At 51.0% G+C, this 25,207-nt stretch overlaps 1 protein-coding gene across 8 annotated transcripts in view; it reads right to left on the bottom strand.

Annotated features, from left to right (window-relative positions):
- The window catches only part of MAP4K3 (mitogen-activated protein kinase kinase kinase kinase 3), a 1,209,829-nt gene that overhangs the window by 504,916 nt on the left and 679,706 nt on the right, over positions 1-25,207 (bottom strand). For all 8 annotated transcript variants that reach the window (XM_086927230.1, XM_086927231.1, XM_086927232.1 and 5 more), the window contains 2 exons: positions 16,454-16,514; positions 16,245-16,362 (listed from right to left, as the gene is read on the bottom strand). In XM_086927230.1, coding sequence (XP_086783356.1) covers positions 16,245-16,362; positions 16,454-16,514 — 179 coding nt within the window. The remainder of the gene's footprint in view (positions 1-16,244; positions 16,363-16,453; positions 16,515-25,207) is intronic.

Raw genomic sequence — 25,207 nt, 5'->3', positions numbered from 1 at the left:
AACCCGGGATAACGGCCCGAAGATCGGAATCAGAGCCTGTATATCCCGAACCCGCTGTTCGGGCGGGTAAACCCGAAACTGCGCCGAGTCGAGAACCGCTCCGAAGAAAAGGAGCTTCTGAGAGGGGCACAGGTGTGACTTCGGCACCTTGATGGAAAATCCCAGCTGGTGCAGGAGATCCGCCGTAGTCTGGAGGTGGCTGACGACTGTCTGGGGCGAGCCCGCCTTCAACAACCAGTCGTCTAGGTAGAGGAAGACTGAGACCCTTAACCTGCGCAGATGAGCTGCGACCACCGCCATCACTTTCGTGAACACCCGTGGGGCGCTGGTAAGGCCGAAGGGGAGCACAGTAAACTGAAAGTGCTCGAGGCCAACCGTGAACCGCAGGTAACGCCGGTGGGCCGGTGGGCCGGTGGGCCGGCAGGACGGGGATGTGGAAATATGCGTCCTGCAAGTCCAACGCTACCATCCAGTATCATGGGTCTAGGGCAGCCAAGACCTGAGCCAATGTCTGCATTTTAAACTTCTCCTTCCGGAGGAAGCCATTGACGTTCCTCAGATCCAAGATAGGGCGTAGGCCCCCTTTGCCCTTCTTGGGTACCAGGAAGTAGTGGGAGTAGCCAGTGGCGTCACTAGGGGGGTGCGGGGGGTGCGGACCGCACTGGGTGACACCCTCACATGGGGGTGACACCATCTGGTTACGCTGTGCATGTAACACAGCGACAGCTCTGCAGCCTTGCCTCTGCCCTGCTTGTTTAAAGTATTCCTGGGCGGCGTGGGCGCGGCCTAATTTTCTGACAGTGATCTGTGTCAGTAGAGGCCGTGCCCAATTGCTGTTTTTGCTTTGCAGGACGTTACGTAATGTTACGCTGCCGCTTCCTGCGGTGGCGGGAGTGAGGCTTAGTACTGCACCAGACTCGAGTCTCTCATGGCCGCCCACCGTGCAAGAGAGCATGATCGATTGCGGCGGCAAGCAGGAAATTCTGATTTTAAAAGTAAGTGTGCCATCGATGCAGTGCACTCTGCCTCCAGTCTTCACCCCAGGCTGTTGGCAGTCGAGTCGACTCGTCCCGCCGCAGGAAATTCTGATTTTAAAAGTAATTGTGCCATCGATGTGCACAGTGCACTCTGCCTCCAGTCTTCACCCCAGGCTGCTGGCACTCGAGTTGACTCGTCCCGGCCATCGACTCGAGTGCCAGCAGCCTGGGGTGAAGACTCGAGGCAGAGTGCAAATCGATGGCACACTTGCTTTTAAAATCAGAATTTCCCGCTCGCCCGGCCTGCCTCTAAGAGTTCATTGCCACCCCTGTGCCAAATTAGATAATAACAGGAGGAGTTCGGTGGTCGGCCCGTCACCTCCTGACCTCGACACTTCCTGCCTTTTTAGTCCCTGTTGTGGGGGGTGGGGGGGTCTCTGAAGGTTGTGTCCCACACAGCGTGAGTCTGAGAGCAGGTGCTGTGTGTCTTTAAAAGGCACAACAACAGCACGGCTCTCTAGACAACAGTGCCATTTAGCAGATTATATAACGGTCATCACTACCTGAAATGTGTCCAGATTGCCAGCAGCTGCCTGTGTCCAAGGAGTGTGACAGACAGTCTGCATCCCCAGCAGTCTTTAGATTTTCAGCTGCAGCACTGTGACTCGTGAAACTTGGTAAGAGTAAAAAATGAAAGCTGCTGCCATTTTAAATGTTCATGCTAAGGTCAGATTTTAAGTTTTATTAGATAGCTGCCAAGGTTTCAGATTGCTATGTGTGTCATTTTCATAATTTTTGTATAATTTGTTATATTTATATGTTTCCCTCATTTTCATTGCTTGATTTTTGCTCGCAAAAAGTGTCACTCATATTTGTTGAAATGTCACTCATAATTGCACTACAATTATGAAAATGTCACACATAGCAATCTGAAACCTTGGCAGCTATGAGGCTGCAGGTTTGGAACTGGAAGCCTGGCTGGGCAATTGCGACTGTGAAGGCCGCGGTCATAGAATCAACGCGACCGCGGCTGGAGCTTAGGCACACGCTACAGTACTGCAGCTGAGCCTTGAATGCAGCGGACTGAGGGAGTCCAGTAGATAGTTGAGGCCTGAAGGACTCACTATGTAAGCGTGGGGCGGCCCGGCCTTAAACCGCATTTCCCGTCTGCCGTTCACCCCCTGTAATGTAAGGAAATTTATTTTCAACAGACTACTGCAGGTAAAATGTGCGTTATGTAGCGCGGCTCGCTGTAACGCACTTTATTTAAATCATGCGACGTTAGCAATTGCTCTTGTGCATGCGTGCGTGCGCGCCTCGCACCCTTGTCCCCGGAATAAATAAGCGGACCGGGGCTCTCTGACGCGACGCCTGTAAGTCCACTCAAGTTTTTTGGCTCATTAAGGCAACTCACCTGGGCCGCTGGCTACATCGGTGCTCCGCCGGCTACACTGGTGCTTGGAACGTAGCAGCGCGCTGACTGGGCCGTGGACCTCTTCTGCTTTGGGTAAGAGTTTGTTGGAGCCTCGCACATGATTGTTAGGGCGGCCTAGTCGTGAAGGGCACTACGTTATTGCCCTTCCATTTTTGGTGCTTTGCAGCAAACTTACGAGTTTTTCATTGCTCATATAGGTGTTATTTATGATATTTGTGTTTCCCTCGTCTTCATTGATTTTGCTTGTGAAAGGTGTCACTCCTATTTGTGGTAATGCCACTCATAAGTACACTAAAAATATGAAAATGTCACACGTAGCAAACTAAAACCTTGGCAGCTATGCTTTGCTTTATCATCAGGAGGAACCCTGGGTGGAGAAGGCGACGAGGAAAGGGTTAAAAGACCAGCAGGAGGGGGAGGGATGGTGCAGGCGGAGGGGGAGGGATGGTGCAGGCGGAGGGGGAGGGATGGTGCAGGCGGAGGGGGAGGGATGGTGCAGGCAGAGAGGGAGATGGTGCAGGCAGAGGGTGAGATGTTGCAGGCGGAGGGAAGATGGTGCAGGAAGAGGGTCAGATGGTGCAGGCAGAGGGAGAGATGATGCAGGCAGGGGGTGAGATGGTGCAGGCGCAGGGGAGATGGTGCCGACAGAGGAAGAGATGGTGCAGGCGGAGGGGAGATGGTGCAGGCAGAGGGAGAGATTGTGCAGGCAGTGGGGAGATGGTGCAGGCAGAGGGGGAGATGGTGCAGGCAGAGGGGGAGATGGTGCAGGCAGAGGGAGAGATTGTGCAGGCAGTGGGGAGATGGTGCAGGCAGAGGGGGAGATGGTGCAGGCAGAGGGGGAGATGGTTCAGGCAGAGGGGAGATGGTTCAGGCAGAGGGGAGATGGTGCAGGCAGAGGGGAGAGATGGTGCGGACAGAGGGAGAGATGGTGCAGGCAGAGGGGAGATTGTGCAGGAAGAGGGTGAGATGGAGCAGGCAGCAGGCAGGGGGTGATTTGGTGCAGGCGGAGGGGAGATGGTGCAGGCAGAGGGGAGAGATGGTGCAGGCAGAGATGGTGCAGACAGAGGTAGAGATGGTGCAGGCAGGGGGTGAGATGGTGCAGGCAGAGGGGAGATGGTGCAGGCGGAGGGGAGATGGTGCTGGCAGAGGGGAGATGGTGCTGGCAGAGGGGAGATGGTGCAGGCAGAGTGGGAGAAGGTGCAGGCAGAGTGGGAGATGGTGCAGGCAGAGGGGAGATGGTGCAGGCAGAGGGGAGATGGTGCAGGCAGAGGGGAGAGATGGTGCAGGCAGAGGGGAGAGATGGTGCAGGCAGAGGGAGAGATGGTGCAGGCGGGGGTGAAATGGTGCAGGCAGAGGGGAGATGGTCCATCCGGTAAGTTGTGAGGGGGTGACACCACGAGTTACCCGCACCGGGTGACACCAACCCTAGTGACGCCACTGGGAGTAGCAACCACGACCTACTTCTGGCCCAGGAACGCGCTCAATGGCCCCCCTGGCCAAGAGGGCCGAAACTTCCTCCTGCAGGAGCCGCAAGTGATCCCCCGACACGCGGTGGTGTTGCGGTGGCATGGCTTGAGGGGTCGTCTCGAAGGGGAGGGAGTAGCCCCTTCGGACGATCTGCAGCACCCACCTGTCCGAAGTGACTGTGCGCCAGTGAGAGTGGTGATGGCGAACCCTGCCTCCCACTGGCGTCACATGGGCCGAAAAGCACGGACTAGGAGGGTTTAGAGGCGGATGCTGCGGGGTCAGGTGTGGACTGGCTCCGCTTGTTCCCCCGACCGCCTCCACGGCGGTTTCCACGGCCGGCGCCGCGCTGGACGACAGTTTGCGGCGAGTGGCTGGCGGCACGCGTGGGGACGCCCCTTCCTTAGCCACGAAAGGAGCGAAAGGCACCCACTTGCTGGCGCGGGGCCGAGAGGCCCAAGGACTTGGCCGTAGCCCTGGAGTCCTTAAAGCGCTCAAGCGCGTGGTCTGCCTTGTCGCCAAAGAGGCGACGGCCATCGAACGGCAAGTCCATGAGTGTATTCTGGACGTCTGCCGAGAAGTTGGCGGATCTCAGCCAGGCGTGGCGTCGTATCGCCACCGTCGTAGCCATCGCTCTGCCTAGCGAGTCAGTAGTATCCAGTCCGCACCTGATTGAAGACTTCGCTGCGTCCCGGCCCTCCACTAGGGCTTGGCCGAGTTTGGCCCGTACCTCCAACGGACACTCTGGCAGCACTTCCGCCACCGTATCCCATATAGAATGGGTGTAACGGCCCAAGAGGCATGCGGTGTCGGAAGACCGCAGTCCCAAGCTAAGGGACGAGAACACATTCTTGCCATAGGCCTCGTACCTCTTGGATTCCCGATCGGGGGAAGCAGTCGGGAAGGCGGTCTGGGAGTTAGAGGCCTGGATAACCAGACTCTCGGGGGTGGGGTGGGTGGACAGGAAACATGGGTCGCCCGGGGCCGGGCGGTGGCGTCTGGCCACGTTCCTATCTACAGGCGAACCTGTAGCGGGCCTGGACCAAGTGCCCAAAAGAACGTCCGTCAAGGCCTCATTAAACGGCAGCAGAGGCTCCATGGAGCATGACTGCGGCTTAAGGACCTCAGTGAGGAGGTTAGTCCTCACGGCCGCGACGGGAGCTCAAGGCCCAAGGCCTTAGCAGCCCTCATCAACACCACACCATATGTCGCGCCCTCCTCCGAAGCCACGGTAGGAGGAGAGACGAATCCAGTGTCTGGAGAGGTGTCCAGGCCACTGGCCTCCCCAAGGTCTCCTGTCCAGTCCATGTTAGACTGACATTCCCGTGTCAGAGGGTCCTCAGACCCCTCCCAATACTCCTCTTCCCCCCTCTCCTGAGACTCAGGGTCATAAGCGAATGAGGACGGTTCATAGAGATGAAAATCTCCGAACAGCGTCGAGATCGGCGCCGATAGGCGTCGTCCCGACGTCGGAACCAATTGAGAGGAGGCATCGGGGCCGGCGCCGGCCGAGGCCGACGCCGGAGGGGACACCACACGGACCGACGCCGGGGGGGTCGTAAGGTCCACCGGTGACGATCCAGCGCCCGACGAGGGCCCAGCGGTGCCCTGCGTGCCCTGCATAGAAAAACAAAGCAATGGCCGGGCAGTATTGAATTAGCGTCAAAGTACACAGACCTAGTGTAATAAATCACTGGGTTGGACAACCATTTGTGTTGATTGACTTATTTTTTTATAAAATATTTCGTGCAGGAAATTCTTTGGCATCAAAAGATACAACACAACATTCATAACAAAATACAAATACAAATTCAGTGAACTGAGAGAAAATTATCAAAACAGTGTGTAAACAAAGAAATTGTCATACATAAATAACATGGACAACTATAGAAAGGCCTCAAGTTAATCACTTTACAGAGGCTCCAATCCTGGATATGAAATAGACAAGGGGACTATTGTGTTTGGAAGAAACCTCCTTGTTACAACCATCACAAGATACACAGTAGATACCACATCAGGTGCTTAGGCTAGGAACAACATAGGAACAGTTAAACAATTCCAGAGTGTGTTTTAGTTGAATCCTAGCGTGCCCTAACAATTTGGTATCTTGGAGGTGAGAACGTCGACGCGTTTAGAACCCAATACCATTCGACGGGTTCTCCTCAGGACATGGACTGGGGGGTTGTTGTCACTGTGAAACAATTAAGACACGGTGTAAGTGAGGGGTCATTTCAATAAGCTCATCGCGTGGACTCACCCACTTCAAAATTAAAAAAGTACCTTATTTGTGAGGTGGAGGGGTCACTCCCTGCGGGAAGAATGAAATGCGAGATTTACATTAGATACAGTCTACCTATGTTGTAGATGTGCTGCACACAGGTTGTTACGTAAAATCAAGGCGTACCTTGGCAGAGGGCGAAGTTACCGCTGAACAAGGACGCGGTGCCGGCCGTGATCAGTTGTTCGGTGTGTAGATCTAAAATCTGGAGAGAGGGTCGGGACTTAGTATAACTCTTATTGCCAAGATGATGCACTGGTAAGACACAGAGTGAGTGAGGGAAATCCTACCTTTTTTGACGTGGCAATTTATTCGAATTGAGCGAGTGGGTGGCGGCCGCCGCACGGGCTGGCGTGCTGTTAAAGAAAGGGGGGCACACATTTAGACTGACATTAGGGTGATCGTGTTTTAATGCAAGTCCGAAAAGGGATGCAAATCCCAAGCGGATGACTTACTTCTCGGCAGAGAATACGAGCAGCAACGGTCCGGCACACAGTGACTTCTGAGAGACAGCTTGTTGCTGAAGGGGGCGTGTCTCCCTATATTTAAACAGCCTGTGGTCCCGATGCATTGTGGGATTTGAAGTTTTTTTTTAACTGCAGCAGGGGGTGCGCAGCACAAGACTGGTAGATTGTCTACATACAATTTGTAGATTAGTGAATCTCCTATTCCCGAGGTTTGGTACAGTGCGGTCACGAGAGTAGCAACGGCATAAGCCGACTAACAGAGCGAATAGACAGTTCATTTATAGATTGCTGAGTTCATTCAGATCATTCAAACCTGGCACTGCAGTGTTGAATTTCAGGATGAGGTACGCCTCTTTCTGTGCCAGTCTTGCATCAGGGTCCCCTCCGGCGCCCGGGACATTTTTTATGCTCGCCAAGATGGTCCACTTAAGATCGTTTGCGGCATGATCCTTTTTCAGAAAGTGCGATACCAGGGGCGCAGTGAGCACTTTGTTGTTGATTCGAGATTTATGTTGAATTATCCGCTAGCGCACTTCTTGTGTCGTCTTCCCTATGTAGATTTTGCTGCAGGGACAAGTTATGGCGTACACTGCGTATTTCGTTTTGCAGTTTGTGAAGTCCTCATGGCGCCAGTGTTTTGTTCCATCGGTGAAATGAGTGCCTTCCATCGTCAAACCGCAGACTGAACAAGTTCCACATTTGTGGTGACCTTTCACTGGGCCCATGTTGAAAAGGGTACTTTGTGTCTCTTTTTTGATAGCACCCCTGGTGGATGAGATTTGCTGTCCTATACTTCGGTTTTTTTTCAATGCGAACAAGGGCTTGCCAATCTCAGGGATGATTTCCTCCACGAGGTGCCAATTGTTCCGGATGATTTTTTGTACCGGGTTCGTGTGGGGTCCAAATGTAGATACGCATACCATCCGATCTGTTTGTGGCTTGACCCTTTTCTGAAGTAGATGTTCTCGGGGTGTCCATCTCGCCCTCTTCATCGAGTGTTTTACAAGCTTCTCCGGGTATCCTCTCTCTCTTAGTTTGTTCGTGAGGGCTTCGCCATGGATGTTGAAATCTTCAGTTCTTGAACAATTCCTTCTCACCCTAAGGAACTGTCCATAGGGGAGGTTGTTCTTCAGGGTCTTTGGATGGTAGCTTTTGTAGTGAAGCGAATTGTTCTTATCGGTTTTCTTCTGGTATAAGGTCGACTTGAGACCATCAGGTGTTGCTTTGATCTCCACATCCAGAAATGGCATCACTCGGCAGTCATACGCCAGGCTGAACTTTATATCTGGGCTTCTGTTATTCAGCCAGTCATGGAACTCTTCCAGAGATTGTGGTGTACCATTCCAGATACACCACACATCGTCTATATACCTCATCCATTGCCCGATGTGGGCTTTGTACGGGTTGTTGTTGTTCGCATTGAAAAAAAACCGAAGTATAGGACAGCAAATCTCATCCACCAGGGGTGCTATCAAAAAAGAGACACAAAGTACCCTTTTCAACATGGGCCCAGTGAAAGGTCACCACAAATGTGGAACTTGTTCAGTCTGCGGTTTGACGATGGAAGGCACTCATTTCACCGATGGAACAAAACACTGGCGCCATGAGGACTTCACAAACTGCAAAACGAAATACGCAGTGTACGCCATAACTTGTCCCTGCAGCAAAATCTACATAGGGAAGACGACACAAGAAGTGCGCCAGCGGATAATTCAACATAAATCTCGAATCAACAACAAAGTGCTCACTGCGCCCCTGGTATCGCACTTTCTGAAAAAGGATCATGCCGCAAACAATCTTAAGTGGACCATCTTGGCGAGCATAAAAAATGTCCCGGGCGCCGGAGGGGACCCTGATGCAAGACTGGCACAGAAAGAGGCGTACCTCATCCTGAAATTCAACACTGCAGTGTCAGGTTTGAATGATCTGAATGAACTCAGCAATCTATAAATGAACTGTCTATTCGCTCTGTTAGTCGGCTTATGCCGTTGCTACTCTCGTGACCGCACTGTACCAAACCTCGGGAATAGGAGATTCACTAATCTACAAATTTTATGTAGACGATCTACCAGTCTTGTGCTGCGCACCCCCTGCTGCAGTTCAAAAAAAACTTCAAATCCCACAATGCATCGGGACCACAGGCTGTTTAAATATAGGGAGACACGCCCCCTTCAGCAACAAGCTGTCTCTCAGAAGTCACTGTGTGCCGGACCGTTGCTGCTCGTATTCTCTGCCGAGAAGTAAGTCATCCGCTCGGGATTTGCATCCCTTTTCGGACTTGCATTAAAACACGATCACCCTAATGTCAGTCTAAATGTGTGCCCCCCTTTCTTTAACAGCACGCCAGCCCGTGCGGTGGCCGCCGCCTCCCACGCGCTCAATTTGAATAAATTGCCACGTCAAAAAAGGTAGGATTTCCCTCACTCACTCTGTGTCTTACCAGTGCATCATCTTGGCAATAAGAGTTATACTAAGTCCCGACCCTCTCTCCAGATTTTAGATCTACACACCGAACAACTGATCACAGCCGGCACCGCGTCCTTGTTCAGCGGTAACTTCGCCCTCTGCCAAGGTACGCCTTGATTTTACGTAACAACCTGTGTGCAGCATATCTACAACATAGGTAGACTGTATCTAATGTAAATCTCGCATTTCATTCTTCCCGCAGGGAGTGACCCCTCCACCTCACAAATAAGGTACTTTTTTAATTTTGAAGTGGGTGAGTCCACGAGATGAGCTTATTGAAATGACCCCTCACTTACACCGTGTCTTAATTGTTTCACAGTGACAACAACCCCCCAGTCCATGTCCTGAGGAGAACCCGTCGAATGGTATTGGGTTCGAAACGCGTCGACGTTCTCACCTCCAAGATACCAAGCCCGAGGGCAGCGGTGGCGTCGGGATCGTGGAGCCCTGCGGCGCCGGGCCCGAAGGCGCCAGCGGCGTCGAGGCCGAAGCACCCGACGGCGTCGGGTCGTAGCCCCCGACCCACTAAGGCCCCCAGACGGGTTCACTGGGCCCGAAGGCGCCGCGGAACCCGTCGGAAGAGAAAGGGACCTCATGGCCATGAGGAAGCACTCGATCTCCTCCGGCGTCGCGTTCAGCCCAGGGACCGGGGGGTATGGGGCCGAACGCGGCGCCCGCGACTCACGAGGAGCCGCGTGGGCGGTGTCACCCGAACCCCCGGCCGCGTCGTGCGAGCGTCGGGGGGGAGTCAGAAGAGCGATGATGTCTCTTCGACTTCTTATGCTTCTTACCTGACGACTTGGACCCGGAGGAGTGGTGCCGACTCCCGGAGCTGTGACGGCTCCGTCCCCGCGACCTGTCCCCGCGACCTGTCCCTCGACCTCCCGTGGGACCGGGACCGGGACCTCACACGGCGCGGGGCCGACTGGCGGATCTCGAGTCGCCTGCGGGACTGCTCCCGCCAGGCCTTCCTCGAGAGGGCCCGACAGTCGGAGCAGGCCTCGTCGTCATGGTCGACGCCCAAACACATCAGCGGTGGGGATCCGTGACCGACATGGTACGGTCGCACTCGTCGCAATGCTTGAAGCCGGGCATCCCTAACGGCACCGTCGGAGTCGTAAAGACTTCGAAATGGATCAAAAAGATCAAAAAGTTTAGTCAAAAAGTGACTAGGGAACTGCTCTTTCCAGATCTGCGCTGGCTGGCGCGGAAAAAAGAAGAACTGACGTCAGCACGCGGAGGCGGCGTCTAAGTACTCCGACGACGTCATCACGGCGCCCACGACGCCTACGACGGACGCGGAGCCGCAGACGACGCCTGCCGACGTGCAAGGGTACTGCTACGCAAAACTTTCCGGATCCAGTCTGACGCCTGGGGATATTCTAAGGTAAGGAATCTATCACTAACGTGTCTCTTTCAGATGGTGGTCCCATTAGTCTGGTAAGTACTATGTTCAGATTCCAGACTGGGGAAGGCGGTAGTCTTGGTGGAATGACTCTTTTGAGGCCTTCCATGAAAGCTTTTATTGCTGGTACTTTAAACAGGGAAAGGTGTTGTCTGTTTTGAAGGTACGCTGCTATAGCTGCAAGATGTACTCTAATAGAGGTGTAAGCAAGGTTACATTGCTGCAAGTGTAGTAAATAACAAATATTCTGTTTAGTGGATGCGTCTAGAGGGTTGATGTTATTACTGTTACAGTATACAGCAAGCCTTTTCCACTTTGCTGCATAGCATGCTCTGGTGGTAGGACGTCTTGCTTGCTTAATGATTTTCATACAGTTTGGAGGTAAATCTAAGTATCCACATTCTATGACCTCAGGAGCCAGATCGCTAGGTTCAATTGCTTGGGATCTGGGTGCATTATTCCTCCATGGTTCTGTGTAAGGTGCATGGGTAATAATCTTAGCTTTTGATGTGGCACCTGTGAGAGTTGCCATAGCGTGGTGAACCACGGCTGTCTTGCCCACGTGGGTGCTACTAGTATCATTGTCATTGAATGTTGTTGCAGTTTCCGAACCACTAATGGAATTAGCGGGAGAGGGGGAAAAGCGCAAGCAAATTTGTTGGACCAATTTATCCATAGCGCATTGCCCTGGGACAGGTGGTGTGGGTACCTGGATGCAAAGTTTTGGCATTTTGCGTTCTGATGAGTGGCAAAGAGATCTATCTCTGGTTGTCCCCATCTTTGGAAGAATGGCTGCAGTATTTGGTTGTGCAGTTCCCATTTGTGTATTTGTTCTGACTCTCTGCTTGGGATGTCTGCTATCTGATTTTGAACTCCTGGTAGGTGGTAGGTGTTCGGCTAACATATAGATCTTTTGAGGAATGGCCCATCTCCAAATGTCCTGTGCTAGTCTGGATAGTTGGAGAGAGTGTGTCCCCCCCCTATTTTTGAATATAATACATTGCAGTCATGTTGTCTGTTCTGATCAGGATTTGCATTTGAAAAGCTTTCAATGCTAGAAACACTGCTAGTAGTTCCAGATAATTGATGTGCAGCCTTTTTTGCTGTACACTCCATTTTCCCTGCACTGTATATTTCTCCATATGCGCTCCCCATCCGGAGAGCGATGCATCCGCTGTTAGTATCACTTGTGGAATCGGTTCTAGGAACGACCGCCCCTTGGAAATGTTTGTAGTGTTCCACCACTTCAGAGAGCGATGTGTGAGGTCGTCTACCAACACCAGATCTGTAATCTGACCTTGAGCCAGATTCCACTGTGTTGCTAGACATTCTTGCAGTGGACGCATTTGTAGTCTGGCATATGGTATCAGCAGTATGCAGGAGGACATCATCCCTAACAGCTACATGAACACTTGAGCTGTTAGTGAGTGCTGTGGTTGAAATCTTTGGATCAACGTGATCATTGTTTGGATCCTGATTGGATTGGGGTATGCTTTGGCTCTTTCTGTGTCTATAGTAGCCCCTAGGTATTGTTGAACTTTGTTTGGTTTTAGGTGGGATTTTGTGTAGTTTACTGTAAACCCTAGCTGGTGCAGCAATTGAATGTTTTTTTGTGTGTTTTGAAGACATTCTTCCTGTGACTTGGCTTTTATTAGCTAATCGTCCAAGTAAGGGAAGACATGTATTTGTTGTCTTCTTAGGTGTGCTGCAATTACTGCTAGGCATTTTGTGAACACCCTTGGTGCTGTTGTGACCCCAAATGGAAGGACTTTGAACTGATAATGTTGTCCTTCTACTACAAACCTGAGGTATTTTCTGTGGGCTTTGTGAATTGGGATGTGAAAGTAAGCGTCTTTTAGATCCAGTGTAGAAAGAAAGTCCCCTTTCTTCAGTAAAGGAAGTACTTGTTGGAGCGTGACCATGTGGAAATGTTCTGAATTTATGTATGCATTGAGAGGTCTGAGGTCTAAAATTGGTCTTAGAGACTTGTCTTTTTGGGGAATTAGGAAGTATAGAGAGTATACTCCTGTCCCTTGCTGATGTTTTGGAACCTTCTCTATTGCATGCTTTTGTAGCAGTGATAGTACTTCCTGTTTTAACAATGTTAGATGATCTTGACTCATTGGACGCTGTCTGGGGGGGATGTTTGGTGGGGTAGCTGTGAGTTCTAGGCAATAACCATGTTGGATAATTTGTCTCACCCACTTGTCTGATGTGATGTTTTCCCAGACAGGTAGGAACTGTGATAGACGTCCCCCGACCGGTGTTATATGGTCTGGGGGGAGTTGTATTAAGTCACTGTTTTGGGGTTGGGGAGTAGCGGTTGTTATTATTTCCGCGACCTCTACCCTTGTTGTTGTTACCTCTGTAACTGCCTCTTGAATTACCTCTGGGTGATGTTGGTGTAAAAGAGGTAGATTGCTGGCTTGTGCCTGTACTCTTTGAGCCGCCTCTATAGGTGGACCTACGAAAGTTGGCTGTTGTAATGCTCCCATTGATTTAGCCGTTTCTGTGCCTTTTTTCATCTTTTCTAAAGTCTCATCTGTACCTGAGCCGAAAAGTGTTTTTTGATCAAAAGGTTGGTTCAATAAAGATGTTTGTACTTCTTGTTTGAACCCTGAGACCCTAAGCCATGCATGTCTTCTTAACATGATACTGGTGTTGATGGATCTTGCTGCAGTGTCTGCCGCATCTAAGGCGCACTTAATGGAAGTGTTGGTTATTATCTTCCCTTCTTGTATAAGCTGGTCTGCCCTTTTTTGATGTTCCTTAGGGAGATGTGTGATGAGTTGTTCTAACTCATCATAATGCGCTCTATCATAGCGTGCAAGTAGCGCTTGTGTATTAGCTATGCGCCAGCTGTTTGCTGCTTGGGAGGCTACTCTTTTGCCCGATGCATCTATTAACTTGGACTCCTTATAAGTGGGAGGAGCTTCTCCTGTAGATAATGAGTTTGCTCTTTTACGAGCGTTTGTAACTACAAGCGAGTTCAGAGGTACCTGTCCCTTGATAAATATTGGGTCCTTTGGGGCTGCCTTATATTTTTTATCAATTCTTGGGTTTAATACCCTAGCCCTCACAGGGTCTTTGAATATGTCTGCTGTGTGATTGAGAAGACCCTTTAGCATAGGTAGTGTTCCTGATGTTTTTTGTGCAGCAGGTAGAGTTTCTAAAAGGAAATTCTCTATGTGAGGTTTTGCGTGTAAATCCACCTTATGGTATTTTGCTGCCCTATTAATCAGTTGTACAAAACCTGTATTATCATCAGGTGGTGAAGGTTTTGAGGGGTATAATTCTGGGTCGTTATCATCATCTGACCCTGCATTATAATAATTTTCCCATGGGTCTTCTTCATCTGGGACAGTGTCGTCATCCCCATGAAGTTCTCCCTCCCCTGTATCACTGTCTACATCTGTTTGAGGTGTAGATGGTCTTGGTGTAGAAGGTGGAGGAATAGCTGGCATAGTGTGAGGAAGAGGAGAAGAGGGTGTGTCTCTAGGTCGAGGAGAAAGGGGAGGAGTTGTATTTGTCCCCATTGTTCTCTTTTTAGGAAGAAGAGCTTTGTCATCTAGCTGTTCATTCTTCCTCTTTTTCGGTGATTTTGTCACCACTTTGCCAGTTTGCGGATCGATAAACAAAGTCTTTTGTTTTGGATCTGTTTGCTGCTCCTGTGTCGGTACCTAAGTTTTTGGTTCCGAAAGGTGCCTTTGCTTCTGACCGTCAATGTTCTGTGTTTTCGGCACCGAGAATTTGCTCGATTCAGATATTTTCGGTGTCCAGTAAGTCTTCGACGTCGAAGCATGTTTCGGTTTCGACATGGAAATTTTCGACAGCGAGCTTTCCTTTGTATGGAGCTTCGGTGTTGATGTCGATGTCGACCGTTTCTTGGATCCGACATGGTGGGAGGCCGAGAGTTTCGGTTTCTGTTTCAGTTTCGTTGCCGGGCCCGAAGGCGGGGGGTCGGAAACTTTCTTCGGTAGTCTGACCGGGCTCGAAGGCAGGGTCGGTACCACACGGGGTCGGTTTTTTGGTAAGGGGACGTCGTCACTCACGGTTTGTTGAGCGTTGATTTCTTCAACATCAGACTCGTCCACTTCCGACCCCGACTCGTCCTCATGTTCCTCTTCTTCTTCGGGGTGCTGGGCCTCTAACAGTTCCGGGATTGCCTCTGACTGCATTCTCAATACCTCGTGTCTTCTGGCTCGAAGGTTTCTAATCGTCGACTTGGAGGAGAATGCTGCGCAGGCTTCGCAGTCCCTGGATTCGTGTTCAGGCGATAGGCAGAGATTGCACACCTCGTGTAGGTCCTTGTGTGAGAACTTAGCACCACACGTTGGACATCTCTTAAATGGAGTCCTTTCCATTGACTCCGGGCTGGACTACGTCAAGAAAGGCCTCCCGGTCTCGTCGACGTAGAAGAAAATGTTTATTGTTGGAGTCGAAATGCGTCGGAATGGAAATGAAATCGCGTTCGATAACAATACCGTCGAATTGGAAAGGGAATACGTGCCGAAATATCACTTTTTCTCGAAGTCGATCCGGAGCGCTTCAATCCTCATCCGAACCCGATGGCGGAAAAAAACAATCCAAGGATGGAGCCGATGCCCATGCGCACTAGCACCCAAAGGAGGAGTCACCAGTCTCGTGACGACAAAAGCCTTCTCCAAGAGAAAAACAAGTGCAATCATCCGAGGCCAACACCAGATGGCGATCTATTCATAAATGTACCATCTGCAGCCCATATGCCTTGAACACTAATTTAAAATTCTTTGAATGTCATGTACCTGAACAATACTCAGTATACAGACAAAAAGTGTACTTTGAATTTGTATTGAAGAGAAATTTATGTCATTTATGTGTGTGGTTCATGGAAAATATTCACAGTAGTGTATGCTATGACATTAAATTTATGACAGCTTGAGCTATTTCTAAGCATCCTGAGGTTCATATATCTCTCTCTCTCTCTCTCTTTCTTTTTCGTACTGTATAATTTATGCCTACCGAGTTATGTTTGGGAATTCTTTCTGAGTAGTCAGTTGAGGATATGACCCAAACAAGGCACTAACCCTACTGACACAGTTATCCTCTGCTGAACTTAGTACCATGGTCTTCTTCATTAACTGATCTTAAATTGTATTTGTAAATAACAGCCACAATCAATTCAGGAAGAGTGGACTATATTGTTTCTCCTGCAGACAAATTGCTAGACGATTACTCACACTCCATTCACACAGTGAGCTGGTGAATTGCACTTTTCCAAATTTAAACACTTTTCAGTGGAAACACTAGAAAAGAGTAGGGCAAAGCAAAGAGACTGGGGTGTAATTAACCCCTTCCATGCTCATGACGAACGGTTCCGTCATGAGCGTCGGTTGAGCTGTGCTCATGAAGGAACCGTTCAGTCATGAGCCGATAGGCTCATTAGAACCTTCAGCACAGCGCGAAAATTTGTGCCGCGCTGAAGGGGTTAAGAATGTGTTGTGTATTGATGCATCTAAAGTCTTTTATGTTTTTAAAAATTCGAGAGCAATGAAGAATGCCCCTAAAAAAGTGACAGAGCTCCATGAAGTATGAGTAACTGACTTAAAGGGGAACTGGGCTATTATAACAACATTAATCCAGCATCCGCAGCTAGATGTCTCGATCAGATTGGTATATAAAAATAGAAGCATCATAGAATTTCTACTTACAGACTTGAAAATACAAGAGTGTCCATATTTTCACGGTAGAGGTGACCTTCAAAAACACTTACCTGGGGAGTATCCTATCGGGGAGCTTGTGTGCAGGAATAGCAACTGGCAACTTCTGCATTTGTCTTGCATAATCAAAGAGTCCAGGTAACATGTGGGAATACAGCTGTGAGGCTTTACCTGAGAATGTAATCATTCAAAATGCATTGAGAAATAGAATTGTCATATTTATAGAAAATAATGAAAGATCTATAATAATTTAAAACCTTACCAGACACTGAGAGTAAACAATTATTCATAACATACAACCATGTACATCGACGAGGAAAAAGCTAGAAGAAAAAAGAAAATGCACGTACATGAATATTAAATGACAGACTGCAATATATAAATAAAACAAGTTTGCTCTGTGCGTTTGGAAATGCTAAACAATGTTTTCCACCAAGAATACCGAATTGACGCACAAGTTAATACTTGTGTAACGATATATTAGTTAGTGATAGATTCCTTACCTTAGAATATTACCAGGCGTCAGACTGGATCAAGAAACTTTTGCGTATGAATACCCCTGCACGTCGGTAGACGTCCGCGGCTCCGCATCCCTCGTCTGCGTCGTTAGGGCCGGAATGACGTCGCCGGAGAATTTAAACGTCGCTCTCGCCCGCTGACGTCAGTTCTTATACACAGCTTTTCCGTGCAAGATACGCAGAGCCATGATAGAACCAACACTGGTGCCATGAAACTAGGTCCCTGAAAGGGGATGACCTTAACCCTAGATATCGGTTCGCAGAACGGGGAGGATGGGTGGGTCGGTAAGGAATGTATCACTAACTAATGTCTCTTACAGATATATCGTTACACAAGTAGTAACTTGTGCATCTGAAAGAGACACGTTAGTGATAGATTCCTTACCTTAGAATAGATACCCCAAAAATACCAACCCCGGTGGTGGGTCTGCGAACCAATAATCACACCAGAAAGTCCTGGAGGACGGAACGGCCAAAGAAGCCATCCCTCCAGACTTGGCTGTCCAGGCAGTAGTGTCTTGCGAACGTGTGCAGCGAGGGCCACATAGCTGCTTGACAAATGTCCTGCAAGGGGACTCCTCGGCCCAGGGCAGTAGTAGTCGCCGTGGCCCGAGTGGAGTGGACCCTCAGCTCAACAGGAGATTCCTTCTTAGCCAAGGAGTAACACGCTTGGATGCACAACACGATCCACCAAGAGATGGTCCGCTAGCGCCCACGTAACCAACAAAGAGTTGGTCATCCACCCGGAACTGGCGTGTGCGATCCAGATAGTAAGAGAGCGCACGTTTTGGGTCCAGACGGTGGAGCCTCTCTTCTTCTTTCGAGGGATGCGAGGTGGAAAGAAGGTGGGCAAGGTGATGGACTGCCCGATGTGGAAGGCTGTGACTACCTTGGGCAGGAAAGAGGGTTTTGTCCACAACACAACCTTGTCCGGATGGACAGAAAGGAAAGGAGGTTTAGAGGAAAGAGCCTGGAGCTCACTCACTCTAATGGCAGAGGTGATGGCAACCAGGAAAGCAGTCTTAAGTGTAAGAAGACGGAGAGGACAGTTATGAAGCGGCTCAAAGGGAACGCACATCAAGAAAGTTAGAACCAGGTTCAAGTCCCACTGGGGCATCACGAAAGGAACAGGAGGGAATATATGAGTGATGCCCTTTAAGAATCTGTTTACAATGGGGGACTTGAACAAAGAAGGCTGATCAGGAAGCCTTAGGAAGGCTGAAAGGGCAGAAAAGTAGCCCTTGACAGTGCCCAGAGCAGAGCCCTGCTGGGCAAGAGAAAGAAGGAAGAGGAGAACCTCAGAAAGAGGGGCATTGAGAGGATCCACAGCCTTTGCTGTGCACCATGCCACAAATCTGTTCCACCTGCACGAGTATACCGACTTTGTGGAGGGACGCCTGGCTGCCAGAATGACATTACAGACTGCAGGAGGCAAGTCAAATGGCCTCAACTGTCGCCGCTCAATCTCCAAGCATGGAGGTGGAGACTGGACAGGTTCGGGTGGAGGACCGTCCCCTGCTGTTGCGACAGAAGGTCCTCCTGAAGAGGCAGACGAACCGGGGGATCGACTGACATACTGAGTAGCTCGGTATACCAGTACCTTCGCGCCCAGTCCGGAGCCACAAGGATGACTTGGGCCCGGTCGCGCTTGATTTTCTTTAGCACTCTGGGCAGAAGTGGTATAGGCGGAAAGGCGTACAACAGAGAGCAACTCCATTTGTAACGAAAAGCGTCCCCGAGCGAGTGCGAGTGGAAATTCCAACGCGCAGAACTGATGACATTGCGCGTTCTCTTCGGTGTCAAATAGATCTAACCAAGGCTCTCCCCACTGCAAAAAGAGGGCTTGCGCCACGTCCGAGTTCAGACGCCATTCGTGATCCATCATGCACCTTCGGCTGAGCTCGTCCGCCCTGGCGTTCAGAGAACCTGCCAGGTGTTGAACCACCAGGGTCACGCCCTGATGTTCCAGCCACTGCCAGAGGCGCAGAGCCTCCTGGCAAAGGGTCCACGACCACACCCCGCCCTGTTTGTTGCAGTACCACATGGCGGTGGGGTTGTCTGTGAACACTTGCACTACACTCCCCCGGACAGAGGGGAGGAATGCCTGCAGTGCTAGACGAATCGCCCTCAGCTCCAGAAGGTTGATATGGAGCCGGGACTCCGCCGGAGACCAGAGGCCTCTGATCTCCGCCTCTCCCATGTGGCCTCCCCAGCCCTGGAGGGACGCGTCCGTCACAACTACGTGCTCCGGTTGGGGAAGAGAGAGGGATCTGCCGCTGACCCAATCACGGTCCGTGAGCCACCACTGCAGCTGTCTCGCAGTGCCCTCCGAGATCATGACATGGACACTGAAACTTCAGGTCCCACTGCAGAACCCGCATCCGCCACCTGGCGTGATGCACCAGAAGGATGCAGGAGGCCATCAGCCCCAGAAGCGCAGTGTCAACCTGACCGAGACCCGGGATAAAGGCTGAAAGATTGGAATCAGAGCATGAATATCCCGGACCCGCTGTTCGGGAGGATAAACCCGAAACTGCGCCGAGTCGAGGACTGCTCCGATGATGAGGAGCTTCTGAGAGGGGCAAAGGTGTGACTTCTGCACATTGATGGAAAACCCCACCTGGTGCAGGAGGTCTGTCGTTGTCTGGAGGTGGCTGACGACTGTCTGGGGCGAGCCTGCCTTCAACAACCAGTCGTCGAGGTAGGGGAAGACTGAAACCCCTTACCTGCGCATATGAGCTGCGGTCACCGCCATCACTTTCGTGAACACCTGTGGGGCGCTGGTAAGGCCGAAGGGGAGCACGGCAAACTGAAAGTGATCGTGGCCTACCGTGAACCGCAGGTAGCGCCGGTGGGCCGGCAGGACGGGAATGTGGAAATAAGCGTCCTGCAAGTCCAACGCTACCATCCAGTCTCCTGGGTCCAGGGCAGCTAATACCTGAGCCAATGTCAGCATTTTGAACTTCTTCTTCCGGAGGAAGCCGTTGACGTTCCGTAGGTCCAAGATAGGGCGCAGGCCCCCTTTGCCCTTCTTGGATACCGGAAAGTAGTGGGAGTAACAACCACAACCACAATAAAATGAGCTCTGGCTCGCCCACGACTGCTGTCCCCCTCAGATCCTCAAGGAGGCCTTCCTGGCTTGTCCTGGCCCCCCGCTTGCACTTCTCAACAACTCCTTGGCATCAGGCATCGTACCAGACACCTTTAAACAGGCCGCAGTGGTTCCTATTCTGAAAAAACCTAATGCAGACCCTTCAGTATTAATCAATTTCCGACCCATTTCCCTGCTTCCCTACCTTAGCAAGATATTGGAAGGCCACGTCACAAACTGCTTAAGCTCATTCATTGAGAATTCCCATTTCCTTGACCCTCAGCAGACATGTTTTAGGCCTGGGCACTCTACCAAATTTGTCATCCTGGCTGTGATGGACGAGCTCAGGAAGGGTGCCGATAATAACACCTTCCAAGCACTCGTGCTTTTGGACTTATTGGCGGCCTTTGACCCGGTCGATCACGAACCTCTGATCGACCGTGTCAACAACGCTGGCATCCAGGGCCTGGCACTTAAGTGGATCAGATCCTTTTTGTATCAGCGTTCCCAGGCGGTCCCTCTTTTTACTTTTTCAGCCACACTAACCAGTCTAACTAGCGGAGTCCCCAGGGCTCCGCTTTATCGCCCTTTTGTTTAATCTTTACATGCAACCCCTCATGGTATCCCTTCGCAAAAGCCCGGTCACTATTTTCAACTACGCTGATGACCTCCAGCTGGTATTCAATCTTGATTCCACCTCTGTATCTAGCACTAACTTCCAATCTACTATGCTGCTGATCAGCGAATGGATGTGTCACAGCCAGTTGAAACTTAACCCAGATAAAACAGAGCTTGTCTTTACTGGGGGACCTGCCAACCCTTGGAATTCTAGATTCTGGCCACCCTCCTTGGGCACCCCCCCTCACCCTGCTGACTCTGTGAAGAGTCTCAGTGTTATTATTTGTGAAGATCTATCTATGAAATCTCAGATCAGCGCTGTTACCTCTTCATGCTTCTTCCATCTCCAAAGAATCAGGAAAATCTGCAGGTTCTTGACCTTGGAGGCCCTCACCCTTGTCATCATGGCCCCAGTAACCTCTCGCATAGACTATGCCAATGCTTTCTACGTAGGCATTCCAGCCTACCAGCTTCATCGCCTGCAGCTGGTGCAGAACCAAGCAGCCAAGGTTTTTCTTCCGCCAGCCCAAACACCAACATGTCTCTCCTTTGTTGAGGAACCTCCATTGGTTTCCGGTGGCTAAACGTTGCATTTTTAAATTTGGCTGTACCATCTTCAAGACACTATCTGATCAGGGCCCTGCCTTTATCTCCTCCAGGATTCATTGGTACGTCCCCCTCCGTTCCTCACACTACAACCTGCTTAACGTTCCAACCTTCAAACGGAAAAAACATGGTGGCCTCAGATTTTCATTTCTTGCCCCCAGGTTATGAACTCACTCCCGGATGAACTCAGATTCACTTCCAGTTACACTTTATTCAGAAAACTCCTGAAAACTCATCTGTTTCGGCAAGCCTATGAGTAATATTTTCTCCTACTATTGCCTCTCCGCTCCTAGCGCCATGAAACCGCCTGGTGCCCGTGCTCTGTACAAATACCTTTAACATAACATAACATAACATAACATAACAAAACACCCTACTTCTGGCCCAGGAACGCGCTCGATGGCCCCCTTGGCCAAGAGGGCCGTAACTTCCTCTTGCAGAAGTTGCAAGTGATCCCCGACACACGGTGATATTGCAGTGGCATGGCTGGAAGGGTCGTCTCGAAGGGGAGGGAGTAGCCCCTTCGGACGATTTGCAGCACCCACATGTCCGACGTGACAGTGCGCCAGTGGAAGTGGTGATGGCGAACCCTGCCCCCCACTTGCGTCACATGGGCCTGACAGCACAGACTAGGAGGGTTTTGAGGCAGATGCTGCAGGGGAATGTGTGGACTGGCCTTGCCGTTGTCCCTGACCGTTGCCGCGGCGGTTTCCACGGCCGCCACCGCGCTGTGTATTAGTCTGCGGTGCGTGGCTGGCAGCACGTGTGGGAGTGCCCCTTCCTTGGCCACGAAAGGAGCGAAAGGCACCCGTTTGCTGGCATGGGGCCGAGAGGCTCAAGGAATTGGCCGTAGCCCTGGAGTCCTTAAAACGCTCAAGCGCATGGTCTGCCTTGTCGCCAAAAAGGCGACGGCCATCAAACGGCATGTCCAGAAGGGTGGCCTGGACATGAGCCGAAAAGTTAGCGGTCCTCAACCAGGCTTGGCATCGAACTGCCACCGTCATTGGCATCGCCCAGTGAGTCTGTGATATCCAGCCCACACCGGAGGGAACAGCATTTCGACCCTCCTTAAGGGCTTGGGCGAGTTTAGTCCGGGGCTCCTCCGGACATTGTGGCAGCACGTCCGCGACTGTATCCCACAGAGTGTGGGTGTAGCGGCCCAAGAGGCATGCGCTATTGACTGACCGCAGTCCCAAACTTAGGGACGGGAACAGCTTCTTACCGAATTGTTTGTACCTCTTGGATTCCCGATCGGGCGGAGCCGTCGGGAATGCGGTCTGGGAAGTAGAGGCCTGGATAACCAGGCTCTTGGGGGTGGGGTGGGTGGACAAGAAGCAAGGGTCGCCCGGAGCCAGGCGGTAGCGTCTGGCCACGTTCCTATCTACAGGCTGACCTGTTGCGGGCTTGGACCAAGTGCCCAAAAGAACGTCACACAAGGCTTCATTAAATGGCAGCAGAGGCTCAGCCGAGCTTGCCTGCGGTTTAAGGAGCTCAGTGAGGAGGTTAGTCCTCACAGCCGCGATGGGGAGCTCCAGGCCCAATGCCTTGGCCGCCCGCGTCCACACTACACTGTATGCAGCCCCCTCCTCCCTAGCCACGGTTGGAGGGGAAACAAAACCAGTGTCTGGCGAAGTGTCCAGTCCACTGGCATCCCCAAGCTCAAATGTCCAGTCCTGCTGAGACTGGCACTCCTGTGCCAGAGGGTCCACAGACCACCCCCAATCTCCCTCGTCACCCATCACCTAAAATTTAGGTTCAAAGGATGGGTCCGGTTCGTGAAAATAAAAGTCTCCATAAGACGTCGAGAGCGGCGCCGCTCGGGCGCCGGAACCGCATCGAGGGCAGGATTGGGGACGGTGTCGCCGAGGGCGACACCCTAGGGGCCAGCGTAAGTGAGGTCGTGAGGTCGACCGGCGACGACCCGGATCCAGAAGCGGATCCAGTGGGGGCCGGCGGCGCCGGAGCCGAAGCACCCGACCCGCTAGGCCCCCCAGCCGGGACCGCTGGGCCCAAAGGCGCCACGGAGCCCAGCGGAGGAGGGAGAGACCTCATGGCCATGAGGTACTGCTCGACCTCCTCTGGCGTTGCATCGTGGCCAGGGACCGGAAGGTGTGGTGCAGGCTGCGACACCCGCGACTCCGTCGGAGCCACGTGGATGGTGTCACCCGAACGCCCGGCAGCGTCGAGCAAGCGTCGGGGAGGGTCGGAAGAGCGATCACGCCTTTCCGACCTCTCATGCCTCTTACCAGAGGATCTTGATCCTGAAGACCGATGCCCGCTCTCGGAGCTACGAGGGCACCGACCCGCGACCGGTCTCTCGACCTCCTGTGGGACCGGGACCATGAACGGCGCGGGCCGACTGCCGGAGCTCAAGTCGCTTGCGGGACCGTTCCCGCCTAGCCTTAGACGTCAGGGCCCGGCAGTCGAAGCAGGTTCGGTCTTCGTGGTCGAGGCTTAGACACTGAAGACACCGGCGATGGGGGTCGGTAACCGACATCAGTCGGCTGCACTTGGAGCAGGGTTTGAACCAGGGCATCCCTACCGGCACCGTAGGAGTCGAGAAAAAACAGATCAAAAGATCAAAAAAGTTTAGTCAAAAAGTGACTATGGGGTAGAGCTTCTCCGGATCTGCGCTAGCTGGCGCGGAAAAAAGAAGAACCGACGTCAGTGCGCGAGGACGGCGTCTAAGTACTCCAGTAACGTCATTCCGGCGCTAACGATGCCGACGACGGACGAGGAGCCGCGAACGATGCCTACCGACGCGCAGGGGTATTGCTACGCAAAAGTTTCCGGATCCAGTCTGACGCCTGGGGATATTCTAAGGTAAGGAATCTATCACTAACGTGTCTCTTTCAGATAACCTTTTCTGCAAAGGCTATAAAACTACTTTGTATATATGTCTAGCTGGAAGTGAAGAACAACTAAGCTTTTACCATCGAAATATCAGCAATATGAAAGAAAGCAAGAAAAAGGGATTTGTTCGCCAAGAGTTTGGCATTTGAAGAGCAGGAATATTTTGTGGCACTCCTGACTTGCTCCTGTATTTGAGATGCAAGGTGGAAGTCACTAGTTTATTCCTGATAATTTTCTAGAACAATGGTTCGGAGTAGGCCTTATGTGGTCCTTCAAGGAAGACAAGGTTATTAGCGAGTATTTAATAAGTCGCTAGGGAGCATTGGTAGTAGGATAAAATTTTTGGGTTTTTATTTTGTTACTCTTTTCTCATAGCAAAACACAAAGTTAAATATATATACATATATACACTGTATTTCAGGTGCTCAAGTGAAATAGTACGGTGCAGGACGTGACATATGTGATCAAAGTGAACGAACTGTCACACACAACAAGGATAAACACACACAACAATTATATACAATGGTACAAGTGGAATTTCCTTGGGTAGGTCGACGGCGTTTCGATCTATATTATTTTAGATCTTCATCAGGACAGTTGAGCCTCCTGAAACTACAGAAAAATTAATTACACTCTCTTTCTTATATCTACTTAATTTTCCTACATGTTTAGGTCTGACATTGTTATGGTGCTCCCGGGGAGAGTAAGGGTTAGATTAAAGATAAGAATAGAAGTGAATTCTCATGCATGCACATATTATATTTACTATGCATGCAGTTGTTCATAGATGTAGTAGTGGGGGGGCATATGAGCTAATCACATCCAGGTGCGCTGCGTTTTTTTAGGCTTGGTGATGCGCGCATGCAAAGAACTCAAAAAATGTTTTAATTATATACCTTGCCTATGGAGAGGGCAAGGATGTTCAATCGCACAAGCCAGCTGGGCGGCTGTCGCAGTTTTTCATTGGATCTGTGGGTAAGTTAATAAGCAAAGATTTGGCTCAGTAGCTGTAACCAGTTACTAGGTATTAGCAAAGGGGGAACTAAGGGCTAACCATAAGTTGTTTATTTGTCAAAAACTCACATAAAATTCGGTCAGATTCCAGGCTTTAACTGGGGGTTCAGGTGGTGGCTGTTTGCTTCAATTTGGGGAAATTATTGGAGCTTATGAAATAAGAGGAATAAAAATTATTACGATTTTTTTGAGTATTAGTAATCATACCACGATTGTACAAAAAGGTTGGAGGGGTAGTGGGGTGGGGGGCTTACTTACAGACAATTAGGTTTAAAACATAGTCAATATCGGTGCCAAGGCGCATTCGTCGCTCTGG

This window comes from Lissotriton vulgaris, chromosome 6, assembly GCF_964263255.1.
Source record: "Lissotriton vulgaris chromosome 6, aLisVul1.2, whole genome shotgun sequence".
NCBI classification, from domain to species: domain Eukaryota; kingdom Metazoa; phylum Chordata; class Amphibia; order Caudata; family Salamandridae; genus Lissotriton; species Lissotriton vulgaris.
This window is presented reverse-complemented; position numbering and strand designations above follow the sequence as displayed.